Here is a 14,920-nt window from a genome sequence, read left to right on the forward strand (position 1 = left end):
CAGTACTTCCATGTAACTTATCTGTTAGTTAGTAAGTAAAACAAAATTTAACAAGCAAATTCGATGAATTGGTATCCGCCGCCGAAAGGGTTTGTGGTGAGGAATGGCAAAAAAATATATCTGGCAAAAAGTTAAGGATGTTACTAAGAAGAAAATAATTTCATTAGTCAAAATCAATTTAACAGAAAACAAATGTTTAATTAAAGAGTATACAATAAATGTATGACACTCTGATCCTGACTAAAGAATTTATTTTAAATGGAGTATGCTTACTGTAATAAGCTTAGCTTTTAAAATTAAATGCAGTTAATTGAAATATGAGCTTGAAGTTTAAACCGGTACAAAATATTGTCTTTGAGTGGTTTGGCACCAAGTGTTGCTGTTTAACATATGTCTTTGAACTTAAAAGAACAGATGTCCTTAAGAGAACACAGTCAAGTAAGATATCTTGAACATGGCTGGGTTGGTGCAGTTACAACTTGAGAAAAAAATTTGGTTGAAGTGAGTGTGGGGGGGGAGCAGAGGATGCATGATCGGTGATGGGCATGACTGGGGTGGAGGAGCGAGGTGGGAGAATGGTACAACTTGCATGTTGATAAATATTCATGGAAGGTTTGAAAAAAAATCTAAAATATTTTTATTTTTTTTGGGGGGGGGGGGGGGGGGGGGGGGGAGGGGGGAATGACCAAGGTAAGGGGGTGACCAGGTGTGGGTACACAACTTCACATGTTTACAATGAATGTTCATGGAAAAAAATGAAAGAAATTTAATGAAATTCTACCTTATGGTAAGTTTGTTATGTACAAATATGTGGATTTTTATATAATTAAAGGGCAATAACTCTGAAGTTACAAAATAAATCCAAACGAAATTCTGTTTACACAACTACATTATGGTTATCTTAATTCTGTTTAGGTTTCATAGTTCTAGGTCAAATATATCAAAAGTTATGATGCAGAAATTGCCATATTTACAGTGCCCTATATAGTTAACACTAGAAACTTCTAAGGGCCATAACTCTGGTGTTACTAGGGCAATCTGAATGAAACTTGACGGGCCACATAAACTCATAGTGGTGAACATGTATATGAAGTTTTATATAAATATTCCCAACCACTTCCTAGATATGGCTCCGGAAGGACGGATGGACGGACGGACGGACAAAGCCAAAACTATATCCCTCCGACTTTCATCGGGGGATAACAAAGTCTTAAAACATGAGTACATTACTTCACATAATACTAGAAGGCATCTGAAGTTGTGGACCGGTAATGCCAATCATTAATTTCCCTTTACATTTTTTCAGTTGGCATTCTCCAGTTTTTACGAAAAGCCATGCATGTTGAGCTAAATTTACGTCCGAAGAATGCAAAATTGCCTAACGAAAATACATAATTACACAGAAAACCCCAAGTGTCATTACCAGTCCACTACCTTAAGTAACAAGAGGGCCATGATGGCCCTATATCGCTCACCAGAGTTTATCTGGCCTACTGACCTAGTTATTGATCCCAAATGACCCAGTTTCAAATTTAAGCTAAAGATCATCAAGACAAACATTCTGACCAAGTTTCATAAAGATTGAGTAACAACTTTTGCCTTTAGAGTGTTCACAAACTTTTACTTTAATTTGACCATGTGACCTAGTTTTTGACCCCAAATGACCCAGATTAAAACTGGACCTAGATATCATCAAGACAAACATTCTGACCATAAAGATTGAGTCACAACTGTGGACTCTAGAGTGTTTACAAGCTTTTCCTTTGATCTGGCCGAACTGACCTAGTTCTTGACCCCACATAACCCAATTTTGATTCTGACCTAGAAATCATCAGGACAAACATTCAAAGTTTCATAAATATTGGGTCACACCTGTAGCCTCTAGAGTGTTCACAAGGTTTTCCTTTCTGGCCTACTGACCTATTTTTTGACCCCACATGACCCAGATTCGAACTTGTCCTAGAGATCATTAAGACAAACATTCTGACAAAATTTCATAAAGATTGAGTCAAAACTGTGGCCTATAGAGTGTTCACAAGATTTTCCTTTGATCTGGCCTATGACCTAGTTTTTGACCCCATATGACCCAGATTCAAACTTGACCCAAGAGATCAACAAGACAAACATTCTGACCAAATTTCATAAAGATTGAGTCACAACTGTGGCCTCTTGATTGTTCACAAGCTTTTCCTTTGATCTGGCCTACTCACCTAGTTTTTGACCCCATATGACCCAGTTTCAAATCTGACCTAGAAATCATCAAGATGAACATTCTTGCCAAGTTTCATAAAGATGGGGTCACAAATGTGGCCTCTAGTGTTCACAAGCTTTTCCTTTGATTTGACCGGGTGACCTAGTTTTTTATCCCAAATGACCCAGATTCAACCATGACCTATAGATTATCAAGACAAACATTCTGATTAATTCTCATGAGTTTCAAACTTAAACTGTGGTCTCTAGAGTGTTGAAAAGATTTTCCTTTGAATTGGCATAGTGACCTAGTTTTTGACCCCACATGACCCAATTTCAAACCTGACCTAGAAATCATCAAGACACCCATTCTGACCAAGTTTCATAAAGATTGAGTCAAAATTGTGGCCTCTAAAGTGTTCACAAGCTTTTCCTTTGATTTGGCCTACTGACTTAGTTTTTGACCCAAATAACCCAGTTTCGAACTTTACCTAGAATTCATCAAGACAAACATTCTGACCAAGTTTCATAAAGATTGAGTCAAAATTGTGGCCTCTAAAGTGTTCACAAGATTTTCTTTGATTTGACAGGGAGACCTAGTTTTTGATCCCACATGACCCAATTTTGAACTCGACCTAGAAAACATCAAGACAAACATTCTGACCAAGTTTCATAAAGATTGAGTCAAAATTGTGGCCTCTAAAGTGTTCACAAGCTTTTCCTTTGATTTGGCCTACTGACTTAGTTTTTGACCCAAATAACCCAGTTTCGAACTTTACCTAGAATTCATCAAGACAAACATTCTGACCAAGTTTCATAAAGATTGAGTCAAAATTGTGGCCTCTAGTGTTCACAAGCTTTTCCTTTGATCTGGCCTACTGACCTAGTTTTTGACCCCACATGAACCAGTTTCGAACTTGACCTAGAGATCATCAAGACTAACATTCTGACAAACTTTCAAAAAGATTGGGTCACAATGCAAATGTTGACGGACGACTGACGATGGATGGTGGACAATGAAAGTGCTCTGGTGAGCAAAAAACTTAAAATTTTATATCAACAAATGTTTTATATCAATAAAACAAATTCTGCTACTTCAAACTCCTGATCTTGGGCCCAGATTTTTTTTTTATCCCTGTATCTCATTTACTTTGTATAAATCAAATAAGCCTGTATCTCTATTCAATCCCTTTACCTGTGTGATATGGAATGGCTCTGGATGACGTTTGTACAGGCCCAAAATTCCCGCCAGTATCCGTGGTAACTGTTCTTCTAGTTTGTCTCGAGCCATCAGGTGGGTCATATGACCTAGTGCTTCAACAATGGCCAATCTCAACTGTAAAGGAAATTATAAAATATCAACAGACTTGTTTTTTTTTCTTTTACAAGTAAGGGAACTTCCTTAGTTAAAGTTCATTATATGAAAATAAGTTTTAAAATGGAAATTATTACCAGTATAACAGATGAATAAATATCATCTAGCATTCATTGCTTTAAACAAATGTTATCTGGTTTTCACTGCCTTGAATTAATGCTAACTGGCACTCACTGCTTTGAATAAATTCTATCTTGCTTTCCTTCAAGCTTTAAATACATGCTATATGCCATTCACTGAATAGAAAATTTAGGATAAAACGTACTGGCTAATTAGGTATTTAAATTGACAAAAACAAAACAAATTTGATATCCTAGAAAAAAAATGAATTTCAACTTGAATAAGTTAAAGTATATCAGCTGTAATCTACCATGATCTTTTGCTGTATTGTATACATGCACAGCAGAGTACTACCTTCATCTCCTTGGACTGGATCCACACATCAGAGTACTTACCTTCATCTCCTTGGACTGGATCCACACAGCAGAGTACTTACCTTCATCTCCTTGGACTAGATCCACACATCAGAGTACTTACCTTCATCTCCTTGGACTGGATCCACACAGCAGAGTACCTACCTTCATCTCCTTGGACTGGATCCACACATCAGAGTACTTACCTTCATCTCATTGGACTGGATCCACACAGCAGAGTACCTAACTTCATCTCCTTGGACTGGATCCACACAGCAGAGTACCCTTCACCTCCTTGGACTAGATCCACACAGCAGAATACCTACCTTCATCTCCTTGGACTGGATCCACACATTGAAGATAACATCATAAGCAGAGAAAATCTCGGCAGAAAACATTTCCTTCTTTACTGTGGGGTCCGGTGCCTTATCTATGTTCGCTATATACTCGATGATTGCCTCACTGAATTTTGACATTGCTGAAATGTAAAAAACATGGAAAAGAATTATCATTTCATACAGGATATAGAGATTCACTCATCAAATGCTGATTGCATTTCTTTCACATAGCTTAGATTTACTAAAGAAAAGAAAACAAATGTCAGCTCTTAACAAGACTGCATGCCTCTCTATTCAACAGGTAACAGCATTAAATGAAATCTAATATCACTTTAGGGTGTGTACAATTTAAAGCTGGATATGCATTTGAAGCATTAGGGTTTTGTACCCATGAACCTATATGTGGCATACAAAAATCCCTAGCTGTTCCAGGTAATTGTACATGCAATTTTTTCAAATGTCCTTTCTAAAAATTTATGCTGTTTAATATGTAAAGCCAATTACCATTTCTCAACAGATAATCAAAGTCAGCTTCAACTTAAAAATATATAATGTAGACTTGCTAGTTTTTGCTATTTCCTAGCTTAAGTTAGCAGCCTTATTCATGGTGTCAGGAATTTGCTAAAACCTGAGTGTTTGTGTTTTATATCATGATGCTGATTAATTCACGAATATTTTGCATTTACAAGTGGCATTATTTGCAAATATTAGCAAAAATAAAACAACTGCAAATATATACCCAGACAACAGTATGAAATAATTAACTTCTAGTGTTACCTGATGAAAACACCCATCTCATGTTGTCCTGTTTGGCCATACCCAACATAGGTAACATTGTACCTAGAACTGCCGTCAGGTGGGGTACCATACCATATACTGAAAGACGAACAACATAAAACTACCAAATTGTTAAAACACTTAGCACCTTACTTGTCAAGGAATATCAGATGCAGACGATGAAAACTCTAACACATTTTACTTCTCAAGGAATATCCAACACAGACATGATGAAAATTCTAACACAACCTGAGGTCCAGATTCACTGCCTTTGTTTCATGAAAATATATCATTTTCCAGGCAAAAATGACAAATTTAAACTTGATTATCAACGCAAACACCATGATAAACAAGTTTTCATGAACCTCACACACCGTTCTTCTAAAAGATTTCAGAACAATTTTCTTTTATCAAATTTTATAACTGAAACATTACATAATAAGCACTGTTTGCCATCATTTCAATATGTATTTTTTTTTGTTTTGTTTTGGGTTTAGTGCTGTTTTGCAATAGTATTTTAGTTATGTAACTGCCCTGAGAAAACCTAATCAGTGTTCATAGATTCTGTACCAGTACTAACAGTGCTATCTGCAAGTAACTACTAACTTCTCCACATGAATCAGAGGTTAGGGACAAATGATTTCAGACACAACATCTTTTCTCAATGATCACAGTGAACATATATCACATCCTGGGATTGAACTCTGTGATCTGTAAATCTACACTTTCCTTATTGAGCTAAGCCACCATTTAAAATCATAAGTTTTTGTTTAAATTAATGAAGGCAAAAACTAGAAAAACACGATTTTCATAGCCAATTTGGTATTCACAAGCACTTCATGAATTCTAAAGGCCCATCTATTGTGTTGTTTAAAAGAGTTTTTCAAAATGTGAGTAAGTTTGACTGTCTATACACAATGAAAGTTATCAATTTTTGTCTCTATCTAAAGATAGATGGATTTATATAACATAAAATTTTCAACACATGGATCCGTCAAAAAGCCAAACATCATACCATTAACAGAGCATAGATTGGCGATTGTCTGTACAACAAAGAAATGAGGTAGTGCCCCTGGCTGAAACTTTTGTAACATCTCCTCCATCACCTCATTGCAGTATTTCTTCCCGAGAGCTACCAAAACACCACTAGCAGCTGTCTGCCACTCCGGAACCACATCCTATAAAGAATATGTCATAGAATCATAAGAAAGAAACTGAAAGACAGAAGAAAAGAAGTAACAGAGAGAGCTTGTTAGTGTACGTATCAGGTAACTGTTAGGTGAGAAAAGTATGTAAGAATATAATCATTTATTTAAACTTTAAACTATTCCTTGCTTACAGTCAACCTTCAAGTTTACAATTATTTAAATGGCAGTATTCATTCATATCAATTTAGTTTATATATTTTACAACTTCTAAGTCCATCTCCAGGGGTGAATGCGAAAGAGTTCTAAGTGCATATAAATAAAGAAGCACTTAGAACTTTTTCACATTCACCCTTCAGTCTGTGCTTCCTATGACCCATATATGTTGAGTTGACAATACTTTATCTATAGCTTCACCACTTCCTTCTTTTTATCCTGTCACTTGCAGTATTTTCGACCCGATATCAGGGTGCCGTATATCTTTCTTGATATACCGTCAGTTGATCATGTGACCAGTGATATACGGTCAGTTGATCATGTGACCTTATGATCGATATTGTTGTCATAAGAAATTTTGCAACGAAACCATCATCATTGTGTTGGAAATGTCCGAACTAAGAAAATGAGTGGTCAAATAATGAGTTTTTATTCAAAAACGAAGAAGTTATTGCGATTTTGCCGGTAATCACGTCATCATATAAGTGACGTCATTACGAATATGACGTCATTAAAGCGGTTGTCGCACACTTATTTTTGTAAAATAAATTGCCAAATATCGGAAAATGAAGTAATGACAAGATAATTAGAATAATAGGTTAGTGCCTAAGATGGAGAAAGTTTATCTGGCTCGGCTCCGGACGTTATCAGGTTCGCCTTCGGCTCACCCGATAACCTCCTCCACCTTGCCAGATAAACTTTCTCATCTACGGCACTAACCTATTATTCTCTATATATATTTTCGCTAAATCAAAATTATTTGAAGGAATATAGTAGAGTGTCACCCAAGGAACACTAGTCTTGTGTAAAATTGTTTTGAAATCAGTTTTCTATATAGCCATAAGTCCAAAGGACAGGAACAAAAAAGGGAAGAAATTTAACCAAAAAGAAAAAAAATTCTTACAAGGAACAGATATGTCAAAATACACCTAAAAATTGGAGGTACCAGCCATGTAGTACCACAGAAAAGTGGTCTCATTTTTTTCCTACGGCCAATAATAAAAAAGTTACTAAATAAGCTATTTATAGTATCATAAAAGGGAAGTAATTAAAAAAAAATTATTGTAAGTGAACAAAAGAAGGATCTGCCAAAATATACAGTTGAATACCGTAACCTCGATATTCAAGGGACTGTAAATATTGCATTGACGTATCAGAAGTTCGACGTAACGATATCGACTATCTGGGACTACTTTGTACTTGTTTCTATATTGTCATTATATCCAATGTGTTTTTTCAGAGAGCTTGAAAGAGGAAAGAAATAATATAAAACATGAATACGATTTAAATTTTATTTACAAATAAAACATATAATTAAATACATACGTACAACTTTTAAATTATTCAACGTTCCTAGTTGAATAGTCATTTTGACTGTGTTTAAATAACGAAACTTTGCCAGTTAAATATTGTTACTCAGTCCTAAATGGCAGATTTTACTCCGTCAAACAGAAAATATTTCATCCAAATTAGTTGTTATATTTGAAAACAGCTTTCCTGCTTGCACGGTGTTTTATAACACTAATTATTGGGAATGAAATTCAAACTTCCTGTCCCTGACATTTAAATTGGATTAAAGATTAAATAACAAACAAAGCATACATTCAAACTAACTTGAAATATATGATTAATACATCGCCGGACAACAATAGGTTGATTTTCACACCTTACAAATAACATGGAAATTTTTTGACAAGCTGTGATATCGATGAAACCAGGTGTAAAAACAGTACAGGTAAGCTGACGGGACTGAAAAATCTCATGGAGCTAAACAAAATAGCGAGCTAATCATATCGAGGTAATGATAAATAATTACATTAAGATACATAGGGAAAAATTGGGACCGACTCAAACACTTCGTGCTAACCGGAGTATCGAGCTAACCGATATCAAGGTAAGGATATTCAACTGTATATACAAGGATTTAAGTGTTGTCTTAAAATTAGAATTAAAAATTTTCTTTGGCTTGCCATAGAGGCCAGTGGATCTTACCTTAGACTCAGTGGATCTTACCTCCGTCTCAGTTGATCTTACCTTAGACTCAGTGGATTTTACCTTAAACTCAATGTATCATACTCAGTGGATATTACCTCAGACTCAGTGGATCTTACCTTAGACTCAGAGGATCTTACCTCAGACTCACTGGATCTTACCTCAAACTCAGTGGATCTTACCTCAGACTCAGTGGATCTTACCTTAGGTGGATCTTACCTCAGATGCAGTGGATCTTACCTCAGACTCAGTGGATCTTACCTCAGACTCAGTGGATCTTACCTCAGACTCAGTGGATTTTTTCTAAGCCTAAGTGGATCTTACCTTAGACTCACTGTATCTTACCTCAGACTCAGTGGATCTTACCTCAGACTCAGTGGATCTTACCTTAGATGGATCTTACCTCAGATGCAGTGGATCTTACCTCAGACTCAGTGGATCTTACCTTAGACTCAGTGAGTTCTTCAGACCCTTGTTTTATCAGGTTTATACACAGGTCTTTATCGAGGACCTCTAACTCTTCATGAATAATTCTCTCCATACATTGTAGTATCACCACTCTGTGACCTTGAGCTAACTGAAATTAAAGCAAGAAGTTTTTATAAATACTGTGTTTTCATTGTAATTTTTTCATGTGGCACTAACCTTTTACATTAAGAAACTATTATAGAACAATTACTGAAAATATAAATATTGTAGAAACTCGATATCTTGAATTCCAAGTGATCAAGTGTTTTATTTCAAGACAAATGTAATATGACTTAAAATTATGATTTGTGCACCTGTTTTTGGGATGGGACTTGAAAATGTCTTTGAGATAGCCGGAATTTTTAGATAAGGCCTAAGAAAAAAAAATGTTGTTTTCGGTATCCCGACCTACCCTAAATTTCTGGCCCGACCCTAAATGTTTTTATGGCAGTGAAGAATTTTTTTCAAAAAGTTGCAAAACTCCACTTCATGGTCAGTAATGTTAGAAATCAACTTACTGATGTTCTAAAGGCATAACCCTCTTATTTGTATTCATTTTTTGTTACAAAAATAAATAATATACCAACCTATTGTTTTAGCATGTTACTGGAAATAAACAATATTTTTTGTTTATTGTTTATTAGGCCTAAGCGAGTTTGAGACATCAAGTTTCAACTTTATTTAATCTTATTATTCCTATCAAATTATTTTTGTTGGGTTTAACATCGCACCGACACATTTATAGGTCATATGGCGATTTTACAGCTTTGACAGTAGAGAAAACCTCTGTGCATTATTTCATCAAGCGCGAGCACCTGGGTAGAACCACAGACCATCCATAAGCCAGCTGGATTGCTTCCTCACATGAAGAATTCAAGGCCCTGAGTGAGGCTTGAACCCACATTGGTGAATGGCAAGTGAGTCGAAGTCAGAAATCATAACCACTCTGCCACTCGGCCTCTATCAAATTATTATTTCTACCTATGTTGCAAGAGTTTTATAAAAACAGCATTAATTAGTAGTAACAGTTACTTAATATAGATCTACAAGAAACAATTTCTGCTATATTTTTCTTGTACTTTTAACAATAAGTAGTAAAATGCAGTTTCCTCAAAGCTGCAAAGAAAACCTTGACTCAATCTATTTAAATTTTGCTACATTTTTATTTCCTATCCATTTTTGTTGTGAACTTTTCATTTTCTTTATGTTTTAATAAACTACACAAGCAATAACTCTCAAACAGCCCTCAAGTACAAATGGAACTAACAATTTGGAATTTAACTTCATAAAATGTATTGTCACAAAGCTTATTGGTTAAAGCTTCAAGTTATATACTGTTCCTTCAAAAACACACTTTGAAAGTTATGTAAAAGAATGTATATTCAAACTTTGTTGCAGAGGAAAGGAGAGGGTATGTTGAATCTGTAACTTGTTTGAGCATTAATCAAACCTTAGAATGTCTTTTCATGTAACTATTCTATAAAATCTAATCCTTGAATGTTTTTTTTTTCAGGAAACTGTAATACAAAAATCAAACCTTGGAATGTTTTTTTCAGGTAACTGTAACATAAAATCAAACTTTGGAATGTTTTTTCAGGTAACTATAGCATAATATCAAACCTTGGAATGTTTTTTTCAGGTAACTATAGCATAATATCAAAACTTGGAATGTTTTTTTCAGGTAACTATAGCATAGTATCAAACCTTGGAATGTTTTTCAGGTAACTGTAACAGAATATCAAACCTTGGAATGTTTTTTTCAGGTAACTATAGCATAATATCAAACCTTGAAATGTTTTTCAGATAACTATAGCATAATATCAAACCTTGAAATGTTTTTTAGGTAACTATAGCATAATATCAAACCTTGGAATGTTTTTTCAGGTAACTGTAGCATAATATCAAACCTTGAAATGTTTTTTCAGGTAACTGTAGCATAATATCAAACCTTGGAATGTTTTTTCAGGTAACTATAGTATAATATCAAACCTTGGAATGTTTTTCAGGTGATGTTTTTCAGGTAACTATAGCATAATATTAAACATTGGCATGTTTTTTCAGGTGACTATAGCATAATATCAAACCTTGGAATGTTTTTTCAGGTAACTGTAGCATAATATCAAACCTTAGAATGTTTTTTCAGGTAACTATAGTATAATATCAAACCTTGGAATGTTTTTCAGGTTTTTAAACTGAAGTATAATATCAAACCTTGGAATTTTTTTTCTGGTAACTGTAGTATAATATCAAACCTTGGAATGTTTTTTCAGGTAACTATAGCTTGAGCTGAGAACCAATTCTGGCTTCTTTCTGCCAAGGTTGAATATAGATGAAGAAATAATTTCCTGGCAGTCCTCACTACGGTCAAATGCTGCATCAATCAATGCCATGGTCAAATCTGAAAATAAATCGTATAAAATTCAGCAATAAGCCATTTTATGACCAAACGAAATCAAATACTCTGAGCTTCAGGAGCAGTGACGAGTGTGAATACCACACATGGCTTTTCTCAAGCAGGAAGTACTGTATGAAATGTAGTCAAGCTTTTGGGTACAAGCTGTCAGCCTAGTATATCAAACTGAGATGTGACTTATACTCATCAAAGTTTAGACCTAAAACTGCATAAGGGGCCATCAATATTTACCAGTATTTAATTTTTTTTCCAGACTCCCCCCATACACAACAGGGTTATCCTCTCTCATACCTAAGCTACCCATAGAGGTTGAACAGCATTGTGGTTTCTACAAAAATGAAGTCTACAGTAAGGTCATTATATGATTTGTGTACTTGGAATTTAGACCCCAAAAAATTAAATGCAACAGATGCATCCATTTGACAGATCTACTTATATCTAAAATATTTTCAGCAGCAGACCATTGATCACACTCACAGGTACCTATCCCCGCCCCTAGCACTAGCTTAAGAAATAATAACATTACGTTCAAGTCTGGTAAGACTTTTTAAAACTGCCACACAGCACTTAGACTACTGTTGTGACAGTACTTAAAATCTGCAAGTCATATGACATAATTACGGGACAAGATATTTATCAGAAATGACAAGTACAGTTGAATTTCTTAGCGCTAACTCATATTATTCGAACACAACCCTGTGCTCAAACTCATTGTCCTGTCCTAGCAAAACCTGTAAAACTTCAGCAGATAAACAAACCACTATCAGTGACTATTCTAGAGTGGCTGAGCAACCACAGTGCATCATAAACTAATCTTAGTAAATTCATACAAAGTATTTTATTTAAGTCAAATTAACATGATTTATGTGCTAAAATAGATACTTTGTAAGAGACAAAGTAGTTATTTATACTGTTGAATAAAGTTTTAAATGAAATACATTTTTAGAACCATTTACTGTTTTGATTTCAAGCGGAAATAACGCATACTGTATACACGACAGTTATCGTGTTAAAAGGTAAATTTTATTTACCTTCATTTTGTGAAACAATGAACATAAGCTACATAGAGCTTTTGAGTGACCCTATTTTAAGAACATTTAAAACCAATTATACCTTACCCCCAGCAATGTGCTTGTACCCATTTACAGCTGGGTTGACTGAGACAATCATGATAAAGTGCCTTGCGCAAGGACACAATGCAATGGGAGTAGCCAGGAATCAAACATGTGGTCTTCACCTCCATAGGAAAGCGTCTTAGCCCTCTCGACCAATGAGTCCACCGATAACTTGGAATAAATTTTATTGGTCACTTCGGTTTCAAGCTACACAAGTCTGACTGTACTAAATTCATGAATATGGATTTTCAAGAGCTTCTAAGATTAAGTTTTTTGAATTAATCATTTAACAATTTTTGTCTGATAATACTCGGAACGAGATTATTTGTAAATGTACAAATTTTGTAAATATACATCTTAAACCTGATAATAATCTGATGACCTAAAACCATTTTTAATACTAACTCAGACATTTGTCACTCACCATCCACTTGACCTCCTGTCGCACAAACCCCATCTGAATCACTTCCAGGCATTTTCAGAGCTTTCTAATAACTTAAATCACCAAAAATATCAAATTTTTAAATTCATTTTGCAGACAAAACTTCCTCTTGTTGTTTTAGTCATGTGACAAGTTACTCCCCTTGGAAGATAACTCTGCGTCTACTTTCGGTTTGGATATCAAAGTACTCAAAGGATGAAAGATCACGGACCACTATTTTGTAAAGGGTGTCAAACCGAATGAACAGCATCTGTTCCAGAACTGAGGTCTTCTTCATGCAGGAATGATATATAAGTAACTGAAAAAAAATAGTTTCATTTAAAAAGTTTTCCCAATTTATAATTAAAAGAAAACAAAGATGAATACCCAACAGGGCAAGTAAATCAATTATTAACAAAACGACTTCATGGCATATAAGACCCAAATTTCATATTTTAAAACGCAAACAGTCTATATACTTCATATAATTTATGTTATCATGAAATTAACAAGTTTATGTATATTAACAGTGCTATGCATTAGGTTTAAAACAGTACATACTGTATACATGTATAGATAAACACAGTATAAATATGTACTACCACTAAAAAAACTGGGCCTTTTATCACTCAGCTATTATTGCATGACATTTAATTATGAATGTAGCTCAATATACAAACTTAATTTATATATAAAGTAAAGTTAAATACACTTGATGGGGATTTTATACAATTGAAGTAAATATCTAAAGATAAGAGATGTTAGTGAGAGATGCCCATTGGATATCTTTAATACTGTAAATTTCTAGATAGATAAAGGGAAAATATATTTTATTGAATACTATGATCATATTAAATACAAAAACTTATGAACAGTTAGCCAAAGAAAGTGATACGTACAAACGGAAAAAGGAATTATCTAAGTCTGAAAAGGAAATGTTAGATTTCTATAAGCCAAAGTATACCAAAAGGTAAGTTAAATACCTTAAAAATAACATGTGTAAAGTATTAGATAAGATTAAGAGAATTTTGCTTCTACATATATCCAAGATATAAATGTTCCAAGGTAATAAAGGACTACATGAGTAATAAAACCAGCAAAAGTGTCCATGTATATAGCTAGTGTTGCGCACTAACCAGGGCTTGAAAGTGTCTATGGTCTGGGTAGTAGCAGTTAGCAATGTGCTCAGGAAGTTGGTTGCACAAGCGAATTCCTGCTTACTAGCCCATGGTGTGACATCGCATGGAAAATGCAGCTAAGAGAAATGGAACACAAGGGATGTCGATGACTCCATAATAATGTATAATGCAAAGCATCATGACTAGCCAAGAGTCAGCCGTCCTCTGTGGTAGGGAGATCCAACCAAGACTTTATATCATCCAGCTTGTGTAATGTGTCTTGTACATTCAATCAGGGCTGTTCTCAGATCGTTCAGCACGACTTTTATGTCGTGTTACTGGTACTGTTTAGTTTCTCAGCATGAACATTTCGGCCTGGGTGGTTCCAATACTCCCGCTTTCATAGCTTTGGGTATTGTTTAATCACCCCTTGGATATGGTGCCTGCTTTTTAATTTTGTCTTTTGGCAGTTCCTGTGATATGCAGGCTCCATAACCTCAGATCCCCCTTCTAAATTCCAGTTGTTTAGTTCTGCTCATTGTTTTCTCGTTTAGGGCAAACCCATTATTTTAACTGGGGACCATACGCCGCTTTTCATGGAATTACACGCTAGTGTAGCATTGAAGGTTCCATGTGCACCGCCGTATGAACACATCTGCGGATCTGTTCTGCGGATGTCTCTTAAATAGTTTTTTGTACTTTTAGCATGTGTAAATGTTGAGTTCTGCTCAACCCGGGGCTAGAGGGCGTGGACGGTAGCATGCATTTTAACTACCGTCCATGAACAGGCTCAATCAAACCGAGCCTGCAACATTTTCGTTTTTGTTGTGTTGAGCGACCTGTGGAGTTTCCACTTTTTCTATTTTTGTAATCCCCAGTATTAAACAAACGTTGCCACTCTACTGGCAGCGGACTTTGTCTTGTCAACAAGTATCCGAG

At 35.1% G+C, this 14,920-nt stretch overlaps 1 protein-coding gene across 5 annotated transcripts in view; it reads right to left on the reverse strand.

Moving 5' to 3' along the window:
• The window catches only part of LOC123549761 (maestro heat-like repeat-containing protein family member 1), a 77,347-nt gene extending 64,329 nt beyond the window's left edge, over positions 1-13,018 (reverse strand). For 2 of the 5 annotated variants that reach the window (XM_053544978.1, XM_045338100.2), the window contains exons 1-7: positions 12,867-13,018; positions 11,167-11,312; positions 8,892-9,023; positions 6,109-6,271; positions 5,094-5,192; positions 4,305-4,456; positions 3,386-3,526 (exon numbers count right to left, since the gene is read on the reverse strand). In XM_053544978.1, the coding sequence (XP_053400953.1) occupies positions 3,386-3,526; positions 4,305-4,456; positions 5,094-5,192; positions 6,109-6,271; positions 8,892-9,023; positions 11,167-11,312; positions 12,867-12,918 (885 nt within the window). In that variant the 5' untranslated portion in view covers positions 12,919-13,018. Of the gene's footprint in view, positions 1-3,385; positions 3,527-3,979; positions 4,018-4,304; positions 4,457-5,093; positions 5,193-6,108; positions 6,272-8,891; positions 9,024-10,451; positions 10,471-10,780; positions 10,804-11,166; positions 11,313-12,866 lie in introns of those variants that run through there. The other 3 variants (XM_053544979.1, XM_053544980.1, XM_053544981.1) reach the window with 3 other exon arrangements.
• Between the last annotated feature and the right edge of the window lie 1,902 nt (positions 13,019-14,920).

The sequence above is a fragment of the Mercenaria mercenaria genome, chromosome 6 (genome assembly GCF_021730395.1).
Source record: "Mercenaria mercenaria strain notata chromosome 6, MADL_Memer_1, whole genome shotgun sequence".
Classification (NCBI taxonomy): Eukaryota; Metazoa; Mollusca; class Bivalvia; order Venerida; family Veneridae; genus Mercenaria; species Mercenaria mercenaria.